Consider the following 25,074-nt stretch of genomic DNA (forward strand, 5'->3'; position numbering starts at 1 on the left):
TATGTTGACTGTTGTCTCTGTGCATTGCTCCAACTGATTGATTTTATATTCGCGTTGATAAAAGCAGTATAGGCCTATCTATGACTTGTAAGTCGTGTTCCCTTTTAGCACAAATAATTACATTTATTGGATAGGTAGGTGTATGGATAAATGATGATTGAGGTGACCAAAACCAGTCAATAAGCACATCCAGCATAATTAAATATGTATTTTACCCTGGGGGCTTTTATTTGGTTTTGTTGAAGGGCTATGCATCATAATGGAATATTCAGTAAATATTTACACTTTAACAGTTATATTCAATCAGATTATACCACTTACATGCCCCTGCAAAGCCTACTGCAGTAAGGCATGTTGCCCTATTCTACATTTGCAACGATTTCTGCATGTAGCCTATGTAGCCTAACTTCCAATGCAAACATGGCTGTAAAAAAAGGATAGGCTATATATACTGTTTGACTAATTCAAATATACTGAAGTAGCCTGTAATAAATAATGTTGCATCAGGAGGGAGCAGAACTATCTGAATTAACATATGATTGTGTCACCATGTGGACACATTTGGTAACGTTTAATTCAAATTTTTCCATGAATCCTAAGCATAATTTCATTCCGTAAATTGGTTGATATCACAAAGAAAGATGCTCCTCAAACCATACCTTGTCCCCTTAATATTTTCTTAATTTAATACTTAGGATACACAGACAGGTTAAATACACACATTTGAGTGTTTTCCATTTAAAACTCACAACACAAAAGCAAACATGAGATATTCAATACATTGAGAACTTCTTTAGCACCAGTACAAATAAACTCATCCACACATTGGTCATTCTCTGACTTACAGTACATCTTTCCAACATGATTTTCAAAATAAAAGACATCGTCCCAGCTTGATTTGACTTGGCATGGCTAACATGTAATCAATATACAGCAGCATTCACATACATTGGTTCCTAAAATGTACACATACTGCCAAACTGGCACACACAAGCAATGCTATATGGCCTCATAACCCAATACTGTAGGTCCTTAGACATTTTTCCCGGTGAGTGTTGTCATCCCTTATGCTCTCCAAATCTGTTTCAAGAATGATAACATAGTAAAACATGTATATAGTAAATATCCACACAATCAAGTTTCAATGAATTTGTGAGGCGTCTTGGCGATGATAATTATTTGACAATCTGGTATATTCAACTAGAAATGGCTCATTGTCATGTATTTGAGCGCAAACATGTTTTTTTTTTTGACAATTCTATCAAAATAGTATGTAAAACAATATGCAAAGTCATTTTTTATTTCTGCACTGAGTTTAGTTTACATTATTTTGTGTAAAAAAACAACAACAGTTTAATAATGTTTAACATGGGCTTAAATTCCTGTTTCTAATCACATGCTTCACAATATGAGTTTACATTGATGTGTATAGAACTTGAAAAACCATTATGTGGAACTGTATCTTCAACCCTATGACACATTCAAATAACTTTTGTGAGGGTATAGAATCAAAACAATATGGGACCATTTTTATCTGTTTATCACACATTTGTGAGGCCTTAACTACATTTTTCGAAGACCAAGTATAAATAATAGTTTATCTAAAATAATTCACACTTCTCAACAGATCATAAATGTGACTTGCTATATGCTTTGGGCACATTATAAACTCATTTATGGGACAACTGTATCCTCAAAGTAATATAGTCTACTTTTCCCAATATTGTCTGCCAGTGTATCAGTTATGCATTCCAGAATTTGCATATTGTGTCATCTGTATAAACCAAAAAGTTATTTCAACATCAAAACTAGAATATCCCAAAACGTTGTATTCTGTCAGAATACATTTTTTTTCATTAGCTACATAGCATCTGAAAATGCTAAATAATTAGTAAAATATAGCACAAAGTTGGGTCCCACAGATTGATGAAGTGAAAAAATGTTCAGATTCAGAACTTGTTTTGTTTTAGTTTGTCGATGTGATAGCAGAGCTTCAGGGCTGGCCCCAGCTTCAGTCCTAGGTACTTCATGATCATCTCACTCTTTAGAAGTAACAACGCGTTGCCGTCTATCTCCTGTGGGAAAGAAAGTGAGGTTATATCTCCACAAGTAAACTAATCATACACGTGTATCAGTGTTGTTTACTGAATTGACTGAATTAAAATAGAAGTGACCCAAATCCTGGTTAGTATTTCACAAAACATCACATCCAGATATAATCCGATCACTGTTGCAGATCCATCCACTGGACACAGATGTCAGTTCAACATCTAGTTTTGATTTACATTTGGTTAAGTTGTCAACTAACGTGAATTCAACGTGAAATCAACCAAAAAAAGTCACCATGTCATTGGATTTAGGTTGCAAGTTGGTAGCATTTTTTTTTAATCCCTTAAACTGATGACTTGTTGCTAATCCAAACAGTTTTCCACGTTGATTTAATGTCAGCACATTTTTTGCAGTTGTTGAAATGACGTGGAAACAATGTTTATTCAACCAGGTTTTGCCCAGTGGGCAGGCCTCAATTTCATTGAGATTTTCTGTGATTCCTCTCACCCAGTCTCCTCGCCTCCTTCTCAACTATATTGGAGGAGAAGGTCCAAGGTTCCTCTGTTCCTCCCCCCTGACCGTCTCATCCAAGGCGTTTTGAGAAGGTGAGGAGAGAGGATGCAAGGTATCAAAATATTAATTAATTAAGAGTGAGCACAAGGGTAGCCTACATGCTTCCTGAATATGTCCACATGAGGGCCCAGGGAATGGGGGTCAGCGTCTCTGATGAACCACACCACGTCCTCTACACTCCAGGTGGAAGGGTCCTTACTGGGGGGCACCTTGGACTCCTGGGAGTCCTGAGATGGATTGTACGCTGGATGAGAAAAGAGACAGATAGGTACAGAATAAAGATTTCACTACGGGTCTATTTTACCTGGTTAAGGCATTGTGATTATAGCAAGAAACAAACTTTCCCAAAATCCCCAGGTTTTCCAGAAAACCCAGTTGGAAGATCACCGGAATCAGAAGGGAATAAGCAGGAAAACCTGGTAATTTTGAGAAAATTAACAGAATTTTGCAACTCTAGTCTCCACTCTCCCAGTCTCTTACCTGTCCTGTTACCTTCCAGGAAAGTATTTGGACTAGACGTCTGTCTACACATGCCCATGGGGGAGGAGCTGTTGGGGAATTGCTGCGAGGAGCGAAACCCATAGGACGGTTTGGATGAGTAGGAGGAGCTTATCGCACTAAAGGCGGAGTCACCTGGGTCCATTGAGTAGCGTTTGTCTGACGGGTCCAGAAGGTACTCCTCTGGCATGGAGGTTTCAGCTGTGAAATGGATGGAAAGAAATTACATTAGTAAACAAATATTTGCGATACTTTGAATCACTTTTGGATAGAAGCTGAAGTCTTTGAAATATGTATTTGAAATGCCGTTCTGTGCTTTAATTGTCCAATCCGAAGCAACAAACGCACATGTTTGGGGAATTGAGCCTAGGATATTTCTGGGGGACATGGGAGTGTTCTAGGTAGTCTTCTGGCATGGAGGTCTCAGCTGTTTGGGTAGGAATACAGGGATTTTGATAATGGATGGGATTACACAAGTAAAACACCAAATGATGTGTATTTCACAAATTGTCATTCTGTGCTTCCATGTGCAATCTGAAGCAATATAGTACAATATTTGGGGAACTGAGCCCACTATATTTCAGAGGGACATTTTTTCAGAGGCTCTTGTTAAGTTACAGGATTGTGTTTTCTAAGAAGTAATGTACAATGCATCACATCTGCACTCCTGCCTACACAATTGCCCCTTGTAGGATAAATAAAGTATTTTGAATGTAATTGAATTAACGACAGTACATTACCCTCTGATTGGTAGGAGGCATTATGCTGGGTGATTGGTTGGTCGCTGAAGAGGTTTTCACAGTGTAAACTACGACAGAGCTTCTTGAGGAAGCGTAGCACGTAGCCGACGCTGTTGACCACAGGCAGACTCAGAAGGTGCTGCTTCCCATCGAAGGTGGCTGGAAATCAAAAGGAACACTTGATTAACCTAGAAACTTTGTTGATTTCCTGTTGTACTAAAGCTTGTTGCAGTTAACCTTGCCCTAGGCGACACATTTCTACAGCCATGTCTCAAAACAACAAATGTCACCCTATTCTAGAGCCTTATGGGCCCTGGTCAAAAGTATTGCTCTCTACACTGAGTATACAAAACATTAAGGACTCCTGCTCGTTCCGTGACACAGACTGACCAGGTGAATCCTGGTGAAATCTTTGCTCCCTTATTGATGTCACTTGTTAAATCCACTTCAGTCAGCGTAGAAGAAGGGAATGAGACAAGGTTAAAGAAGGATTTTTAAGCCTTGAGACAATTGAGACATGGATTGTTTATGTGTGTCATTCAGCGGGTGAATGGACATGAGACAGGAAGGATACCTCATGGTTATTAGATTATCAAATGAGTGTATGCCAATTTCTGTTATTTCCCTACGGGCTATTTCTACTAATGAAATAAATGAATATAAAACAGAAATCGTCAGTTACACTACATACAATCTGTGGGTTTATGTTATACCTGATATTTTCTCTCCTCCGTAGCCCTGTGTGAGGAGAGTGAACACAGCTTTCTGCTGGAAGGCACTGTCGATGCACCCCTGGACAGCCTGCTGCAGCACCACGGAAGGCCTGTCAGGTCCAAAATGATCTGGGAGCTGCTGCAGCTTCTTCCTATCCAGGTTAGGACCCATGTTGGCTTGCTTGTTGATGTAGATACACACTGCAGGGAACACAAAGAGAGAGAGAGACACCCTTGTTACCCTGCTTGTTTATGTAGATAAACACTGCAGGGAACACAATAGGAGGGATCGAAAAGGCGTTGCCCACCTGTGAGCACCTGGGGCGTGGCAGAGTGGGGGATGGTCGCAGCATCCTGGGGGATGGAGCTCATGTCTGGTTCTGGGGTGCTGCTGGGAGGAGAGATGGCCAGGGGAGTCATCACCATCCTGGGCTTCAGCTGCAGGGAGACACAAGGCTAGGATCTCAATATCTACAGGGTTAATTGTACACAGTTTAAATGGATCACTTGTAAATAATGGCATTTTATTCCAGTTTTAGGTAGCAACAATAGTCTAAAATTATCCTGATGGCTCAGTTGATAGAGAATGTTGCTTCCACAGCAGGGTTGTGGGTTCGATTCCAGGGGCCACCCATACATAAAATGTACGCTGAAGTAGCTTTGGATAAAAGGTCTTCTATTAGTAGTAGTACTATTATTATTAAAATATTATGGTTCGCAATTTGCATTAGTTAACTGTCACGATCGTTGGAATGAATGGACCAAAGCGCAGCGGGATCTGGGTTCCACATCTTTTTATTACTAAGTGAAACTCACAGCAAAACAAAACAATAAACCTCAAACGAAACGTGAAGCTAACAATAGTGCTAACAGGCAACTATCCATAGACAATATCCCATAACCCACAGGTGGAAAAATGCAACTTAAGTATGATCCCCAATTAGAGACAACGATTACCAGCTGCCTCTAATTGGGAATCATAAACAAACCCCAACATAGAAAATAAAATAGGAATGCTTTTCCAATAGTCTTGAAGGAGTTTCCACATTTGCTGAGCACTTGTTGGCTGCTTTTCCTTCACTCTGCGGTCCAACTCATCCCAAACCATTTGGGTTGGGGTCAATTGGGTTGAGGTCGGGTGATTGTGGAGGCCAGGTCTTCTGATGCAGCACTCCATCCCTCTCCTTGGTCAAATAGCCCTCACACAGCCTGGAGGTGTGTTTTGGGTCATTGTCATGTTGAAAAACAAATGAAAGCACAAACCAGATGGGATGGTGTATTGCGGCGGAATTCTGTGGTAAGCCATGCTGGATAAGTGTGCCTTAAAGTCTAAATAAATCACCAACAGTATCACCAGCAAAGCACCCCCACACCATCACACCTCTTCCTCCACGGTGGGAACTACACATGCGGAGATCATCCGTTCACCGACTCTGCGTCTCCAAAATTAGACATTTACACATTGCTCATGTTTCTTGGCCCAAGCAAGTCTCTTCTTCTTATTGGTGTCCTTTAGCAGTGGTTTCTTTGCAGCAAATTCGACCATGAAGGCCTGATTCACACAGTCTCCTCTGAACAGTTGATGTTGAGATGTGTCTGTTACTTGAACTCTGTGAAGCATGTACTTGTGGTGCACTCTGAGGTGCAGTTAACTATAATGAACTTACCCTCTGCAGCAGAGGTAACTCTGGGTCTTCCTTTCCTGTGGCAGTCCTCACGAGAGCCAGTTTCCTCATAGTGCTTGATGGTTTTTGCGACTGCACTTGAAGAAACTTTCAAAGTTCTTGACATTTTCCTGATTGACTGACTTTCTTGTCTTAAAGTAATGATGGGCTGTCGTTTCTCTTTGCTTATTTGAGCTGCTCTTGCCATAATATGGACTTGGGTTTTTTACCAAATAGAGCTATCAAATAGAGCTTCTGTATACCACCCCTACTTTGTCACAACACAACTGATTGGCTCAAACACATTAAGCAGGAAACAAATTCCACAAATGAACTTTTAACAAGGTCCGCCTGTTAATTGAAATGCATTCCAGGTGACTACCTCAAGAAGCAGGTTGAAAGAATGCCATGAGTGTGCAAAGCTGTCAAGGCAAGGGGTGGCTACATTGAACCATCTCTATTATAAAATATATTTTGATTTGTTCAAAACGTTTTTGGTTACTACATGAATCCATATGTGTTATTTCATAGTTTTGATGTCTTCATTATTATTCCACAATGTAGGGAAAAAAAACTGGAATGAGTAGGTGTGTTCAAACATTTGACTGGTATTGTACTTGTACAGCAATTTGTACACAAAACAAAAATATAAACGCAACATGTAAAGTGTTGGTTCCATGTTTCATGAGCTGAAATAAAATATCCAACAAATGGATTTAGTGCAAAAATTTGTTTACATCCCTGTTAGTGAGCATTTCTCCTTTGCCAAGATAATCTATCCACCAGACAGGTGTGGCATACCAAGAAGCTGATTAAACAATGCTCATTACATAGTTGCACCTTGTGCTGGGGACAATAAAATACCACTCTAAAACGCCACAGATATCTCTAGTTTTGAAGGAGTGTGCAATTGGCATGCTGACTGTAGAAATGTCCACCAGAGCTGTTGCCAGAGGAATTAAATGGTCATTTCTCTATCATAAGCCGCCTCCAACATCATTTTAGAGAATTTGGCACTATGTCGAACCAGCCTCACAACCGCAGACCATGGGTATAGTGTTGTGTGGGTGAGCAGTTTGCTGATGTCAGCGTTGGGAACAGTGTGCCCCATGGTGGCGGTGGGGTTATGGTATGGGCAGGCATAAGCTACAGACAACGAACACAATTGCATTTTATCGATGTCAATGTATTTTTGTGCATTCAAATTGCAGAGTCCCTGAGGCCCATTGTGAGGCCCATTTTTAAAAAAGGTTTCTGTGACCAACAGATGCATATCTGTATTCCCAGTCAAGTGAAATCCATAGATTAGGGCCTAATTTATTTATTTCAATTGGCTGATTTCCTTATATGAACTTTAACATCTTGGAAATTGTTGCATGTTGCGTTTATATTTTTGTTCAGTGTAAATAAAATAACTTTTTATGAAATAATTCACAATATTCCCTATTCTTATTGCGACACTCACCAATCACTTAAACAATGCAGACATTTTTGCTAGGCATATACAGTGGCCAATCAGAATGCTAATCAATTAAACAAACCTACCTCATGTTAAGTCTTTTTCAGACAAATATGACCCCCACTAAATATAAATGAAATGGGGTCTGTCTTACTACATCATCATATGCATTTTTAAACACACTGCATCCCCATTGCCACCCCCCTTCCCCTCTCTTTCCCCCCATCCCATCCCATCCCTGACACTGACCTTGAAGCCAGGCTTTCTCCCCCTCTTCTTGGGAACTTTGAGAGGAGGAAGGGAATCAGGGTAGTGGGTTGGAAAATCCATCTTGCGATGAAGTGGGGGTCTCCCTCTCTTCCTGCCGGGAATCTTTCCTGGTTGGCTGGGGAGGAAGGAAGGAGACACTGCAGGCGACTGCATTTCACTGTTGTTGTCTGCTTTCTGTGCTGCTGCAAGTACACTCATTGGAGCTGCAGGGAGACATACAGGAAGGAGGGAAACACAAAGGGAGATACAATAATAATAATTTAAGACTGCATGGCTTGTAATCTAAACCACTGTTAGTGCACACGTCGTACATCAACATTGTTCTTTCCTAGAATCAATCATCTCTTCACATATAACAAACATACACATGCTACATAAGAATCTATTTACATTGTGCATCCATAATCCAGCTACTGAGGCGGATGTGGAAAAAAGATGCTGTCACATAACATTAACCACAACAACAGTAAACAGAAGAGCCTGCAAGACATTCTGCTGCAGGGCACTAAATGCAGCCAGCTACAGAAAATTGAGTTGAACACTAAAAAAACAGACAACACAAAAGGCAACAATGCCTAAAGCAAGTTCCCCCTGATGGAACAGATCTACCACCCAGTCCATCCTGTCTTCATTGTGAGCCCCAACATTCTGGCTGCTTGTCTACCAGCGCCTCCGTTACCTGATCTCCTCTGATCTAGAACGCTTGAGAAGCAAGCTCTTCCCTTCTTCAATCCCTGTTAGAGTCCAGATCAGCAGGAGAAGGTTCTATGCACAGCACACTCCCTCAGCAGGCTGTGAAAGCCATTTTGCCTCTAGCTGCTGTACTGTACGTGTTTCTCCCTGCTCCTTTCGTCTCTGCTGCTGCTGCTGCACGGCACACAGGCTGGCTGGCTGGCTGCAGACATCTCATTACACTAATGCATTCAGCAGTGGCAGAGGGAGGGAGGAATTGATTTCACTACACAGCTATGAACTACCATTACGATGACAGTGCTCACCCTAATCTTTATAAAAGCAGCAGCCTCAAGTGCCATCCTACTGATAAAAAAAAAAAATGATACATACATGTCTCATATATACACAGCACAGAAGGCTATGCACACAGGCACTGCTAAATTATAACAGTGGTCAGACTATAGCAGTAGCATGCAGCATGCTTCATCCTTCCTTCATGCAGACAAAGACAATGAAAAATAGGAAGACAAGACATAGCCAATATGCACACACCATCAGAAAGAATGAGGATTGGAGAGTATATCCCTTTTCAGTTGATCTCCTACTGAATCCTCCTCTGTTCTGTCTGTGTCTGAGTGTATTTGCCTGCTTCTAAATCTCTTGAACCGCAACGCAGAGTGGAATATCCAAGCAGGGCAGATTCCACTGTAATGGTGTGTGTGTGTGTGTGTGTGTATATGTCTGTGTCTCTGCCAGAAACGTTCTACTGTTGTCATGGCAACAAGCCTGTAACACCATGGTGGCTGTAACTCCCATGTTTTGCCGCTTGAGTCAGGCTCCCTCAAAACTGGGAGGATGAATAATGAGTACAGAAGACATCCTCAAACCAACCGCTAACTACAATAGGAAATAGGAAATTAATTAATTTTTTATTGAGTGTGTGCATATACTACCGGTCCAAAGTTGGGACACACCTTCTCATTCAAGGGTTTTTCTTCATTTTTACTATTTTCTACATTGTAGAATAATGGTGAAGACATCAAAACTATGAAATAACACATGGAATCATGTAGTAACCAAAAGAAAAGTCTAAATATATATTTTACATTTGAGATTCTTCAAATAGTCACCTTTTGCCTTGGTAACAGCTTTGCAAACTTTTGGCATGCGGTAATATTTTCCTATCTTGAGAGTAAAAAAACAAAAAAACTATAGTAAGTGCCTCTCCAGCTGAATTAAAAAATGAAAAAAATCTATTTATATTATCTTATTTTATATCGATTTAATCAAAAACTATACATCGTACTCCACAGTATGTCAAAGTGTAGGTCTATGTAAGTCGTCTAGGTGTAGCAGGTAAGGCGGAGTCAGGCGCAGGACACAGATGAGTAATTCACGTAACTTTACTCAAAACATAAAATATTCCAAGAATGAAAATAATCAAGCTCACAAATACAGACCAACTTACAACGAACAAACACGCACAAAACCATGGGGAACCAGAGGGTACAATGAAGACAAAACAAATGGAAAATGAAAAGTGGATCGGTGGCGGCTAGAAAACCGGTGATGCCGAATGCCGCCCGAACAAGGAGAGGGACTAACTTCGGCGGAAGTTGTGACAGTCTAGGTCTTGTACTTCCAATGAGTGATATTATACGGCTCTACAATGGATGGTTAGTTACGTTTGTTTGTGACCAAGTGGGATATTACCACATCTGGGAAAAATCCATTTGGAAGGCCCTCCAACTGGTAATTACTAGTTAAATCAGCCATGAATCCCCTTGTGACACAGGGAATGGAAGCTTGTGGTGTGCAACAAGGAGGGGCAACTGAATGCAAGATTCACAAAAACAAATGAAATTGTTCAAATAAGTCTAGCCTGTCTATCTATGGGTAGGTAACAGGGTTGATGTTACGCTCATTTTCACCACAAAACACCAAAAAAATGGCCAAAGTAGAACCAGCTCACCTACTTTTACACTATGATTTGACTATTAGATGTTCAATATTCAATGTTCATTTTCTTTTGAAATTGACCATATTAAAACAAAAGTTCAGTTCACGTAACAGGGTTGACCTTGAAATTAGACAGATGTAAATGAATCACTAGTCACATAAAATAAATAATAACCTTCATATATGACTAAAAATGCACTTTAGCAAGTCTTCATTCATATTGACAATTGGATGTATTGAATTATCCATGTGGACTACACCAAAGGGCACTTCATTTCATATAAAAGTATTTTAAAATTCAAAATTTGTAAAAATGTCTACTTAACATATCAAAGGACACTCATTTTGTGGAACGACCCAGTTCTGACCGTTGGAATGTTCTCGTCAAGTTTGTTTGTTCATTTGTCATATGCACATGAAAGACATGTAGTCACTACATGACAAATACAGTGCTTTTGGAAAGCATTCAGAACCCTTGACTTTTCCACATTTGGTTACGTTACAGCCATATTCTAAAATGGATTAACATGTTTTTTTTCCCTCTTCAATCTATACACAATAACCCATAATGACAAAGCAAAAACAGGTTTAGACATTTTTGCAAATGTATTTTTATTTTATTTTAATAAACGAAATATCACGTTTACATAAGTATTAAGACAATTTACTCAGTACTTTGTTGAAGCACCTTTGGCAGCGATTCCAGCCCCTAGTCTTTTTGGGTATGATGCTACAAGCTTGGCACACCTGTATTTGGGAAGTTTCTCCCATTCTCCTCTGCAGATCCTCTCAAGCTCTGTCAGGTTGGATGGGTAGCATTGCTGCAGAGCTATTTTCAGGTCTCTCCAGAGATGTTCAATCAAATCAAATCCAACTTTATTTGTCAGTCGCTCCGAATACAACAAGTGTAGACTTTACCGTGAAATGCTTACTTACAAGCCCTTAACCAACAGTGCAGTTCAAGAAGAGTTAAGAAAATATTTACCAAGTTGACTAAAATAAAAAGTAACACCATAAGAATAACGAGGCTATATACAGGGGGCACTGGTACCGAGTCAGTGTGCGGGGTACAGGTTAGTTGAGATCATGTGTACATGTACATGAGGGTGAAGTGACTATGCGTAGATAATAAACAGCAAGTAGCAGCAGTGTACAAAAAGGGAGGAGAGGGGGGGGGGGGTCCAAGCAAATTGTCCAGTGGCGGTTTTATTAATTGTTCAGCAGTCTTATGGCTTGGGGGTAGAAGCTGTTAAGGAGCCTTTTGGTCCTAGACTTGGCCCTCCGGTACCGCTTGCCATGCGGTACCAGAGAAAACAGTCTGTGACTTGGGTGACTGGAGTCTCTGACAATTTTATGGGCTTTCCTCTGACACCGCCTATTGTATAGGTCCTCGATGGCAGGAAGTTTGGCAGTACTGGGCCGTTCGCACTACTCTCTGTAGCGCCTTACGGTCAGATGCCGAGCAGTTGCCATACCAGGCGCTAATACAACCGGTCAGGATGCTCTCGATGGTGCAGCTGTAGAACCTTTTGAGGATCTGAGGACCCATACCAAATCTTTTCAGTCTCCTGAGGGGGAAAAGGTTTTGTCATGCCCTCTTCACAACTGTCTTGGTATGTTTGGACCATGATAGTTCGTTAGTGATGTGGACACCAAGGAACTTGGAACTCTCGACACGCTCCACTACAGCCCCGTCGATGTTAATGGGGGCCTGCTCGGCCCACCTTTTCCTGTAGTCCACGATCAGCTCCTTTGTCTTGCTCACATTGAGGGAGAGGATGTTGTCCTGGCACCACACTGCCAGTTCTCTGACCACCTCCCTATAGGCCGTCTCATCGTTGTTGGTGATCAGGCCTACCACTGTTGTGTCGTCAGCAAACTTAATGATGGTGTTGGAGTCGTGTTTCGCAACGCAGTCATGGGTGAACAGGGAATACAGGAGGAGACTAAGTACACACCCCTGAGTTGCCCCAGTGTTAAGGATCAGCGTGGCAGACGTGTTGTAGCCTACTCTTACCACCTGGGGCAGCCCGTCAGGAAGTCCAGGATCCGGTTGCAGAGGGAGGTGTTTAGTCCCAGAGTCCTCAGCTTAGTGATGAGCTTTGAGGGCACTATGATGTTGAACGCTGAGCTGTAGTCAATGAACAGGTCGACCGATTATGATTTTTCAACGCCGATACCAAGACCGATTATTGGAGGACCACAAAAAAAACGATACCGATTAATCAGACGATTTTTATATATTCGTAATAATGACAATTACAACTATACTGAATGAACACTTTTATTTTAACTTAATATAACACATAAATAAAATCAATTTAGTCTCAAATAAATAATGAAACATGTTCAATTTGGTTGAAATAATGCAAAAACAGTGTTGGAGAAGAAAGTAAAATTGTAATATGTGCCATGTAAAAAAGCTGGTCAAATCCAGAAACTATCATTTCGAAAACAAAAGGTTTATTATTCTTTCAGTGAAATACGGAACCGTTCCGTATTTTATTGAATGGGTGGCAACCCTAAGTCTAAATATTGCTGTTACATTGCACAACCTTTAATGTTATGTCATAATTACGTAAAATTATTGCAAATTAATTACGGTCTTTGTGAGGAAGAAATGGTCTTCACACAGTTCGCAGCGAGCCAGGTGGCCAAAACGGCTGCATATACCCTGACCTGAATGTGCTTAAGCAGGAATCAGGAGAATAGAATTATGGTCAGATTTGCCAAATGAAGGTTGGGGAGAGCTTTGTATGCATCTCTGTGTGTGGAGTAAAGGTGGTCAAGGATTTTATTTTTTTCTCTGGTTGCACATGTGACATGCTGGTAAAAATTTGGTAAAACTGATTTAAGTTTGCCTGCATTAAAGTCCTCGGCCACTAGGAGCGCTGCTTCTGAGTGAGCCTTTTCTTCTTTGCTTATGGCCTTATAGAGTTGGTTGAGAGCGGTCTTAGTGCCAGCTTCGTTCTGTGGTGGTAAAAAGATGGCTACGAATAATATAAATGAGAACTCTCTTGGTAGATAGTGTGGTCTACAGCTTATCAAAAGGTACTCTACCTCAGGCGAGCAATACCTCGAGACTTCTTTAATATTAGACATCGCACACCAGCTGTTATTGACAAATAGACACACACCCCCACCCTTCGTCTTACCAGAGGTAGCGTCTCTGTTCTGCCGGTGCATGGAACATATCGCTAGGTCTATATTGTCCGTATCATCGTTCAGCCACGTCTCAGTGAAATATAAGATGTTAGTTTTTGATGTCCCATTGGTAGTATAATCTTAAAACGTAGGTCATCAATTTTATTTTCCAATGATTGCACGTTAGCAAGAAGAACGGATGGCAATGGGAGTTTACTAGCTCGCCTACGGATTCTCAGAAGGCTGCCTGATCTGCAGCTCCTTTTCCTGCGTCTTTTCTTCACGCAAAAGGCCACGCATCTGGGCATATTCCAGTGAGAATGTAAAACGTCAACCATGTTCTTTGTCGCCATCAGGTTCAAGTCCGGTCTCTGACTGGGACGCTCGAGGACATTCAGAGACTTATCCCGAAGCCATGTCTGCGTTGTCTTGGCTGTGTGCTTAGGGTGATTGTCCTGTTGGAAGTTGAAACTTGGCCCCAGTCTGAGGTCCTGAGCTGTTTTTCATCAAGGATCTCTCTGTACTTTGCTCCGTTCATTTTTCCCTCGATCCTGGCTAGTCTCCCAGTCCCTACCGCTGAAAGACATCCCCACAGCATGATGCTGCTACCACCATGCTGCACCGTAGGGATGGTACCAGGTTTCTTCCAGACGTGACGCTTGGCATTCAGGCCAAAGAGTTCAGTCTTGGTTTCATCAGACCTGAGAATCTTATTTATCATTGTCTGAGAGTCCTTAGGTGCCTTTTGGCAAACTCCAAGCGGGCTGTCATGTGCCTTTTACTGAAGAGTGGCGTGGTGGAGTGCTGCTGAGATGGTTGTCCTTCTGGAAGGTTCTTCCATCTCCACAGAGAAACTCTGGAGTTCTGTCAGAGTGACCATCGGGTTCTTGGTCACCTCCCTGACCAAGGCCCTTCTCCCCACGATTGCTCAGTTTGGCCGGCGGCCAAACTACGGTATGGGTGTCCCTAAACCTGGACGGTTGTTGCTAACGTGTGCTAATGTGACTAGAATGACGTTGTATACAGCTATGGGGCGGCATGGTAGCCTAGAGCATTGGACTAGTATCCGGAAGGTTGCAAGTTCAAACCCCCGAGCTGATAAGGTACAAATCTGTCGTTCTGCCCCTGAACAGGCAGTTAACCCACTGTCCTAGGCCGTCATTGAAAATAAGAATTTGTCCTTAACTGACTTGCCTAGTTAAATAAAGGTCAAATAAAAAAAAAAAAAATCTGGGACATAGACATGTCTAATATGTTCAATTAACAGTAGCTATTACAGTGAAAAAATACCATGCTATTGTTTGAGGAGTGCACAACAACAACAAAAATGATCACAGCAACTGGATTGATACATTCACCTCTGAAGGTAAATAATGTACTTACATTCAGTAATCTTGCTTTGATTTGTCATCCTAAGGGTCCCAGAGATAAAATATAGCATAATTTTGTTTGATAAAATCAATTGTGATGTTCAAATGCGGGAACTGGGGTCTACAGTTTGACCCCACCGCTGTCTCTGGCTCCACACCCACCCCACCCGGCCATCTAGATGTGTGAAAGTTAGTGTATAAGCTAATGATCCATCATGTATGACATTCCTGGGAGTGTGTAAACTTTAATTTTTTAATACCATAGCATTTTTGTATGTTATCTATAGTTATGTACTTGACAATGTATTAATTGACCAATTCGGCACATTTGGGCAAACTTCATACAAAATATTGTGTAGTAATGTAATTATTCAACTGAAAGTATGGCCTTTCTCTTGCATTTCAAAGATGAAAATGTATGGTTTTATATTATATTTTACCAGATCTAATGTGTTATATTATCATACATTAATTTCACAATTACACAAACTTCAAACGGTTTCCTTTCAAATAGTATCAATCATTTGATGTCCTTGCTTCAGGTCCTGAGCTACAGGCAGTTATATTTGGGTATGTCATTTTTGGTGGAAATTGAATTTTTTTGTTATTGAACGTCATTTTAAAACAAGCTCAATACTTTTATTTTGTCTGCTGCTTTTGGAAGCTGCAAAGCAACTAAAGTCTGGGCTACATTTGCTTGATTGACTAGCTAACTTTGACTAGCTACGTTCAGTTCATGTCCTTTCCATTCCTGACAAAAGTTTGTAAGTATAAAAAACTGAGTAATGGGAGACGTAAAGTAAGAATTTAATGTGTAAATGTTAATTCATAGTCGTAACATAGGGTTTGTACATTTACAGATCTAATTTAATGGTTACGTTTCATGTTTCACACATGGCTTTTCTTACGATCTTAACAAAACATACGTTCAACCTTTTGGCAGCTATCTGGCTCCAAATACATTCAGCCTCTTGCAAATTGAAGGAAAATTATGAAACATTGAGAGAAGAAAGATCAATTGTAAAAAAAATCTAATTAATTGGTAAATTTTTTGGGGAATCCTGGCTTACCTTGGCAACCGTGAATACACATCTCTGGATGCTATGCTACTGGCCTCATATCATGAATATGCATGAATATCCATCTGGAGACATCTCAAAGTTTGTGTTTTTTCTCAAAGTCCTACTTATATCAGTACACTCGTAGCAACTTTAAGTATTACAAAAATTATATTCTATCAAATAAATCTCATGTGATAAAATAAGCCATTCATTTTTGTTGCTGACCAAATTCGACACTCATTGATTTCTCTCTTTCAAACTCTTTGCTTGGTGGACGAAAACGAAAAGAGTGCCACCTGCTGGAGGAACACACATTTTCCGCCGAGTTGGGCCTCTCTCTTCTACTACTGCCCTCTCCTGACGCACTTCAGAATCGTTTTGTGCATTTCCGCTTTGTTCAATAAAGTTGGAATTGAAGCCAAAATGGCGACGTGCATGTTGTCGTCAAAGATGTCGCCCTTGGTGTCACCCATCATTAGATTTCTACTGAAAGATCAGTACTATTCCTCGAAAACGATATGTAACGGTGTGGCTAACATTTCCAGACGAGGTGAGAATATTATTTTGGTGAGGCAAGAGCTAGATTGACTGTTGTGTGTTGTTCAAAATGAGTACTGACAGTTAGTTAGCATAGCTAACTTCTCTAAACCGCTAGTGTCAGCTGTCAAACTTAATTATATTCATGACCTGTCTAGTTAGACTAGATAGCGAATTGTCTAGAAACCTATGCGTCAATCAGCCATTATTATAATTACATTTTTAGATAGCTACTTACATTGTTACGGTGCTTACACAACTTACCTTTAGAGACGAAGGAATATCGAATCGCTGACTGAACCTTTTGGCTTTGGACAGTTTGCTCGCTAAATGAATAACGTTACGTTTCTGCTCTTAGCACGTTAACCAATAACCGCCACAGGTGGTCTAATTATTTAACTAGTTCTAGTACTAATACAGCTTCAGGATGTACCGATAATTCCGATTCCGTGATCTTTTCTACTGCTCAGGCTATTCGACGGATGCTCTCCCCCAGCCGGCTGCAGAAGACAGCAATGCTGCCGCAGCGTACAGCGGACCACTGGAGCACTACAACAGTCTGGTCAGGGATGAGTCGCTGCAAGAGGACCCACATCAAAAAGCCGTGGTTCAGACCTTGGATAAAATGCACAAAACCCTAAGAGGTTACAACAACCAGCCTACGTCCCTCTTCTCGAAGGTAATCTGATTTCTATGCATGTTCTTACTGATGTCAATAATACATTATTTGATTTTTACCACTGTCAAAACACATTAAATAAAGTATATCTAATAGTAATCTATAGTTAACCCTATATTCACACATACCCACAATACATTGCACACTGTCTATTTTATTTTACAGTTTTTCTCTAAGCCAAAGCCCCCAAAAGGGTACTACATCTATGGAGATGTTGGTAAGTAGTAGCTCTAATATCCATCTTTGTGCTGCTACTTTAGCATTACATTTATGATATTTCCCTTTTTGACTACATTGCACATTTGAAACAATGAATTATCATTCTGTTTTTCTCTGTTTTATTTATAGGCACAGGGAAAACGATGGTTATGGACATGTTCTACTCCTACGTGGAGACAAAGAAGAAAAAGAGGGTCCATTTCCACGGCTTTATGTTAGATGTACATAATAGTACGTTAAGTTGTGTCGCTAAATGGCGAGTTGACATGACTTGTTGATCATACTTAATGTCAATAATGAGTTGAGCAATAGATTCAGATTTGATTGATTAATTGAACTGAGATCTATGAGTGGGTCCAGAGTCGACTCAATCTTTGTTCTTTTACTTACTGTATTTAGGGATACATCGCCTTAAAAAGAGCCTGCCAAAAAGGAAAGCTGGGAGGATGGCTAAAGTCTATGACCCGATTGCACCAATAGCAGAGGAGATCAGTGAAGAGGCCTGTCTGTTGTGCTTTGATGAGTTTCAGGTGAGGTCTGGGGGATATTCCTCTTACTGATCACTTGTAACTACTGTTATACCTTCATGTTATAATTGTGCAAAATTATCTGAATATCATTAGCTAATGTATGGATGTGATAATGAGGAATCCTGTTTTAGCCAAAGCCTGTTTTAGAGTTGGACTAATAAAGTTCTATTCTATGCATGGTTCCCAGTTTTGGACGCATGAAAATATAACAGGATAGAACAATATGAGTGAATTGGTTGTAAATTCATTCCACAGGTGACAGACATTGCAGATGCCATGATTCTGAAACAGCTCTTTGAAAACCTCTTTAAGAATGGGGTTGTTGTTGTGGCCACGTCCAACCGGCCCCCAGAGGGCAAGTAGAATATTACATCACAAAACAAATACCTTGTTGAGCTGCGTTCAGCACAATCCATAGAGGACAATCTATACTGATCTAACCAGACCTATTCCTCTCTTCTAGATTTGTACAAGAACGGACTACAGAGGGTCAACTTTGTGCCATTTATTGCTGTGTTGAAGGTAAATAAGAAATACATTTCTGATTTATTTTGTATATAAGACATGTATTCTACTGTATTTTAGTCAATGCCACTCTGACATGGCTCATCCTAATATTTATATATTCCTTAATCCTATTCTTTTACTTTTAGATTTGTGTGTATTGTTGTGAATTGTTAGATACTACTGCACTGTTGGAGCTAGGAACACAAGCATTTCGCTACACCCGCCATAACATCTGCTAAATATGTGTATGTGACCAATAAAATGTGATTTGATTTGAAAACATACAGGCAAGGTTTGTCTTACGGTAGTCTGCCTCTTTCATGCAGAACTATTGCCAAGAGCTTCGTCTGGACTCTGGGATAGACTACCGCAGAAGAAACAGACCCTTAGCTGGGAAACTGTACTTCCTGTAAGAACTGCATGGTGCAAACCATGGATACAGCAATGAGGCATTTCAATACTCAAATTACTAGGTTATATTTGGCAGTATTTATTTTAATATGGAACTCTTTCTTTCAAGACAATTTGTGTTTGATCAGTATAGTTTCATGTTTTAAATAATGTGGTTCATCATATTTTGCTATGTTACCCTTTTTCGACACAGCTCAAGTGAACCTTGTGTTGAGGCAATACTGGACAAGATGTTTGACGAGCTGGCCTTCAAACAGAACGACAGTAAGATGCTCACGTTGTCATTGAGTGTAGATAAAGAGGGATCGGTGGAGCGGTCTATAATTATAGGTGCATGATATGAACATAACATTCTGTATTAATGGTATACTTAATAATATATTGAGCCTCATTGTGTTCCATCATGTTGAGTTTATTACTTGTAATTTAGCTGAACCAGATGTTCATTTTCTTTCTCTAGTAACACGGCCAAGGACTCTGAAACTGCTAGCCAGGGAGGTCAGTCTTATGAAAACATGTGGGACGATAGCAGACTGTACCTTCGAGGAGCTGTGTGATAGAGTAAGTGACCACAGCAGACTGTACGTTTGACTGTACGTCCTGTGTTACCTAGTTGGTAAGAGTTGTTGGTTCAATTCCCACAGGGATCACATAGGCATACTAAATACAGTGAGCTCCAACAGTATTGGGACACGTGATGTTATTGCTCTGTACTACTATGATGTTAAAGTGCAGAATGTCAGATTTAATTTGAGGGTATTTAAAAAAAAATCCATCTCAGGTCAAACGTTTAGAAATTACCTCACTTTTTTTTAACCCAGATTATTTTGTGCCCAATAGAAAGGAATGGTCAATTATGTATTGTCATTTTGGAGACACTTTTATTGTAAATGAGAGTATAATATGTTTCTAAACACTTCTACATTAATCTGAACGCTACCATTATTACGGATAGTCCTGAATTAATCTTGAATAATGATGAGCGAGACAGTTAGATGCACAAATATCATACCCCCCCCTAACTTTCTCACTCATTATTTACAATTTAATTCCGGACTATCTGTAATCATGGTAGCATCCACATTCATGTAGAAGTGTTTAGAAACATATTCTTATTTCCAGTAAAAGTGTTTCAAATGACACAATACATTATTTACCATTCATTTCTATTGAGCACAAAATAGTCAAACACAACCAAAACAAACAGCAAATGCATCCAACAAGTTTGTAGAGTCACAAGCTTGATGCAACCATTGTGTGCTAAGAAGATTGGACCAAATATTAAACTTTTGACTACTTTGATACATGTAAGTGAATTTGTCCCAATACTTTTGGTTCCATAGAATGGGGAGAGTAAATGAAGTGCTGTAGTTTCTAAACGGGTCACCCGATAGGGATGTAAATACCCTCAAATTAAAGCTGACAGTCTGCACTTTATCCTCGTAGTCATTGTATCATTTCAAGTCCAAAGTGCTGGAGTACAGAGCCAAAACAACAAAACATATCACTGTCCCAATACCTTCGGAACTCACTGTATGTATGCACTCCCTGTACTGTAAGGGGCATACTTATACATGATGTGTTTTGTATTCTAGCCATTGGGTGCCAGTGACTACTTGGAGATTTCCAGGCAGTTTGATACTGTATTCATCAGGAACATTCCCCTGCTCACTATGAACAAGAAGACTCAAGCGAGACGCTTGATCACGCTTATCGATGCCTTCTATGAACACAAGGTAACATTACAAACCACTTTAGTTTTAATTTATGTTATTTATTTGCACCTAATAAGAAACCAAATCAACAAGCATAATCATACAGGGAGGTTGAAACAGAGGGCTTTATTTCTAAGCTCGAGGCTGGATCATTTTAATATAGTACGGTTTATAAGGAAACTTTGTCTTTGCGCCATAAATTCTTATCTCACATCTTCTATTATTGTTACACATTGTGATTGTTTTTTGAGACTATCCTTTGATATGAGTGTGATTTTATATGTACCGCTGAGGTTGTTTGATTAGCATTGTTGGATGATTTTGAGTTGCTAAAAACTAGCCTGGTCCCAGATTTAGGACCAGGCTTGATGAGAACAACCAGTGTCAGTAAATGTCTCATCCTGGGTCCCCCAGGTACGAGTGGTGATTCTGGCCGATCACCCTCTGGATGACATCTTTGTACACGACGGAGATCACGAACACCACCATCATGAACTCATGGATGATCTCAACCTAAAAAAGGTACAAATTGCAGCCAAATACTCCCAACATTATTTTCTTGATCTCTAACTTAGGTAGAGAGTATATGACCTACAATATACTGAGTGTACGAAGCATAAGGATATTGAGTTGCACCCCATTTTTTTTACCTCAGAACAGCCTCAATTTGTTGGGGCAAGGTGTTGAAAGCCTTCGACAAGGATGCTGGCCCATGTTGACTCCAATGCTTCCCACAGTTGTCAAGTTGGCTGTAGGTCCTTTGGGTGGTGGACCATTCTTGATACACACAGGAAACTGTTGAGCATGAAAAACCCAGCAGAGTTGCAGTTCTTGACACACACAAACTGGTGCGCCGGGCACCTATTACCATACCCCGTTCAAAAACACTTAAGTCTTTTTTTTCTTGCCCATTCACCCTCTACATGGCACAAATACACAATCCATGTTTCAATTGTCTCGAGGCTTAAAAATCCTTATTTAACCTGTCTTCTCCCCTTCATCTACACCAGGGGTCTCCTAAAAGGTTAACCGCAGCCCACCTTTGAGTAGCTCGCAAAACAATTCTGAAAGTATATGCGATTTTCAAGTACTCCACCGTAAACTGTCATTAACAAATATCTTTTGTATCTATTATTTGTTCTTTTCAAACTTTTCCATTAAATGAGCAGTAGCAATACAGAATCATCACTCGACTGGCGCCTTAGAAGGCATATTCTTTTACTCACTAGATGCACAATTAAAGGGCCAGATGCACAATTTAAGGGGAATTTCTTCCAGTCTTCCAGAACAAAGATAGAACATTCTATTTTGTTGTTTCTCTATGAACAATTGTAATTTTGAGAGTGAAAGACAAAAAAAATACAACTGAGGACATAATTTGGGAAAATTATAAAACATTTTTTTTGGGGGGGGGGGGATCACAGATTTTATAGGGCCCCCTTAGTGGTTTATTAACCATTTAGTTTACCAGGTATATTGACAGTACATAGTGCACTACTTTCTCTGGTACACTAAAGACACTGGAGAAGAGAATAATGTGCTTATTTGAAAGCTAGAAAAGTATCTTGCGACATGTTTTATTTTTTTTTAAGTAGTTAATCATGCTAGAAATGTTTGGAGCCCTCTGATCTACACCAATTGAAGTGTATTTAACAGGTGACATCAGTAAGGGATCATAGCTTTCACCTGGTCATGGAAAGAGCAGATGTTCCCAATGTTTTGTACACTATGACCTTCTGTTTGTTGACTTCTCAGCTTCTCTCCAAAACTGCTTTGTTCTCAGGCTTTAGGAAAATACCTCACTAATGGTGTTTTTCTATTGAATGCATTTACACCCTCATGTGTTGTTCCTGGATCAGGATGCAGCCAGTGAGTTGTCTATCTTCAGTGGAGCAGAGGAGATCTTTGCCTTCCAAAGGACAGTGTCTCGCCTCACTGAGATGCAGACTGAAGAGTACTGGCTGGAAGGGGACAGGAGCACCATCACCACGTAGCTGTACAGTACCCCTCACCAACCCTCTAAACCCTTCACTACCTGCAAGGACAGTGAAAACCACCTCACCAGTACAGACTATCAGTTAATTTGACGGGATCAGTTTGAGCGTTGCGAGGCGCAGAATCACCAATCATGATCACATATAATAAGTGTGATTTGTAGATCAGTGATTCTACGCCGTCCGACTGCAAAGTAGTCCGTCTCAAACATGCACATACACTACCACGAGGGACTCCAAACAATGGAATATATTTATTATACTAAGAAAGTATGACTTCAAGCCTTTATGATTTTACTTTGCCATTGCACTTTACAAACTGACCATATTGTGCAGAACATTTTAAGTTAAACCTTTATCTGTGGATTTCTTTCTATACTGTACACATACGATAGATAGGGTATATTGTGTGAATGGCTTTTGCAAAAAAAGTTCAATGAAATCCACTTCTACAAATGGAACTACTGGTTCAAAGTACATTTGTTATTTTATTGATATCTTATAATGAAAAGGGTTGTCTATTTTAATAAGTGATGTACTGTATTATTTTATTGAGACGATCATAGAGAGTGATGACTACAGTATGGTTCATATGGATGTATGTAAGGCTGCTTGTCTCTGATGTTGAAAGCAACATCCTGCCTTCTTCATGGTTTTTAAGTTTTATTTAGCAAACAGAAATGACTGTAACCTGAGTGCCAGCCTATGCTGTGCTGCCATGCCACCTCTTTGTCACTCATTGTCAAATCAAATAATTGGAGTGGGAAAGAGTACAAACATCTAGGATCAGGCTAGGAAACAGATTACCGGGCACAATTGTGTAGTTTGACATGACATACACTTTATGACCAAAAGTATGTGGACATCTGCTCGTCAAACATCTCATTCCTAAATCATGGGAATTAATATGGAGTTGGTCCTCCCCTTTGATGCTTTAACAGCCTCCACTCTTCTGGGAAGGCTTTCCACTAGATGTTGGAACATTGCTGAAGGGACTTGCTTCCATTCAGCCGCAAGAGCAGTAGTGAGGTCGGCACTCGCAGTTGGCGTTCCAATTAATCCCAAAGGTTTTAGATGGGGTTGAGGTAAGGGCTCTTTGCAGGCTAGTCAAGTTCTTCCACACCGATCTTGAACAAATTATTTCTGTATGGAACTCGCTTTATGCACGGGGGCATTGTCATGCTGAAACAGGAAAGGGCCTTCCCATAACTGTTCCCACAAAGTTGGAAGCACAGAAGCGTCTAGAATGCTGTAGCGTTAAGATTTCCCTTCACTGGAACAAAGGGACCTAGCCCAAACCATGAAAAACAGCCCTGACCATTATTCCTCCAACACCAAACTTTACAGTTGGCGCTATAGATTCGGGCAGGTAGTGTTCTCCTGGCATCCGCCAAACCCAGATTAGTTCGTCGGACTGCCAGATGGTGAAGTGTAATTCATCACTCCAGAACGCGTTTCCACTGGCGGCGAGCTTTAAGCTACTCCGACGATCTTAGGCTTGTGTACGGCCCATTTCATGAAGCCCCCGACTAACAGTTATTGTGCTGACGTTGCGTCCAGAGGCAGTTTAGAACTCGGTAGAGTGTTGCAACTGAGGACAGATTCACTTCAGCACCCGGCAGTCCCGTTCGAATTGTTTTTGGACCTACCACTTTGCGGCTCAGCCGTTGTTGCTCCTAGACGTTTCCACTTCACAATAACAGGTATTGTAGATATTTGATAGTAGAGTAGTGGCCCGAAGGAACACTTCATGTATTGTGTAAAGTCTTATGAAATGTCATGTAATATTTAAAATTTGCGTATGACCACTGGAAGAGTATGGGGATCCTTAATAAATACAAACAGCACTTATAGTTGACCGGGGCAGAAATGTGAAAAACTGACTTGTTGGAAAGGTGGCATTCTATCTGCTACGTTGAAAGTCACTGAGCTCTTCAGTAAGGCCGTTCTATTGCCAATGTTTGTCTATGGAGATTGCATGGCTGTGTGCCCGATTTTATACACCTGTCAGCAATGGGTGTGGCTGAAATTGCCGAATCCACTAATTTGGACATACTTTTCTATACACTATATATAGTATATATATATATATCTTTACTGTGTAATACCATGTGTAATTTTGCCTTCCATGATTATAATAGTATTATAATTATTATTTGAAATACTAAGTAAGTACCTTTTTGTAATTATGCATAATTATTGTATTAAATGTCTTGGTATGTTGCCTTTACTTGAAATGTTTCAACCTATCAATATGATGCAATAGAGTGAGCGTGTCACTTTAACTCCGATTCCTTCAGTGCAATC

The 25,074-nt window shown here is 40.3% G+C and overlaps 2 protein-coding genes across 5 annotated transcripts; one reads left to right on the forward strand and one right to left on the reverse strand.

Moving 5' to 3' along the window:
• Positions 1-198: 198 nt before the first annotated feature.
• LOC139374975 (sex comb on midleg-like protein 4) lies at positions 199-17,229 on the reverse strand. Of its 2 annotated transcripts, none has more exons than XM_071116269.1 (8): positions 16,977-17,229; positions 7,946-8,169; positions 4,882-5,011; positions 4,574-4,774; positions 3,861-4,019; positions 3,103-3,321; positions 2,721-2,866; positions 199-2,075 (listed from the first exon to the last, which is right to left on the reverse strand). In XM_071116269.1, the coding sequence occupies exons 2-8, from the start codon at positions 8,162-8,164 to the stop codon at positions 1,950-1,952; spliced, it is 1,200 nt and encodes a 399-aa protein (XP_070972370.1). In that variant the 5' UTR covers positions 8,165-8,169; positions 16,977-17,229; the 3' UTR covers positions 199-1,949. The 2 variants fall into 2 exon arrangements, with proteins under 2 accessions (XP_070972370.1, XP_070972371.1); XM_071116270.1 differs by lacking the exon at positions 16,977-17,229 and adding an exon at positions 9,194-9,295 and having other exon boundaries at positions 659-2,075.
• On the forward strand, positions 16,577-25,004 carry LOC139374974 (AFG1 like ATPase a). Of its 3 annotated transcripts, none has more exons than XM_071116265.1 (13): positions 16,577-16,725; positions 17,183-17,391; positions 17,557-17,608; positions 17,740-17,841; positions 18,010-18,140; positions 18,396-18,495; positions 18,604-18,662; positions 18,974-19,056; positions 19,252-19,322; positions 19,519-19,619; positions 20,654-20,794; positions 21,188-21,295; positions 21,429-25,004. In XM_071116265.1, exons 1-13 carry the CDS (start codon positions 16,599-16,601, stop codon positions 21,573-21,575), a joined length of 1,431 nt encoding a protein of 476 aa, XP_070972366.1. In that variant the 5' UTR covers positions 16,577-16,598; the 3' UTR covers positions 21,576-25,004. The 3 variants fall into 3 exon arrangements, with proteins under 3 accessions (XP_070972366.1, XP_070972367.1, XP_070972369.1); XM_071116266.1 differs by having other exon boundaries at positions 22,633-25,004; XM_071116268.1 differs by having other exon boundaries at positions 16,591-16,725; positions 21,434-21,684.
• The last annotated feature ends 70 nt before the right edge of the window (positions 25,005-25,074 follow it).

This window comes from Oncorhynchus clarkii, chromosome 19, assembly GCF_045791955.1.
Source record: "Oncorhynchus clarkii lewisi isolate Uvic-CL-2024 chromosome 19, UVic_Ocla_1.0, whole genome shotgun sequence".
In the NCBI taxonomy this organism is placed as follows: Eukaryota; Metazoa; Chordata; class Actinopteri; order Salmoniformes; family Salmonidae; genus Oncorhynchus; species Oncorhynchus clarkii.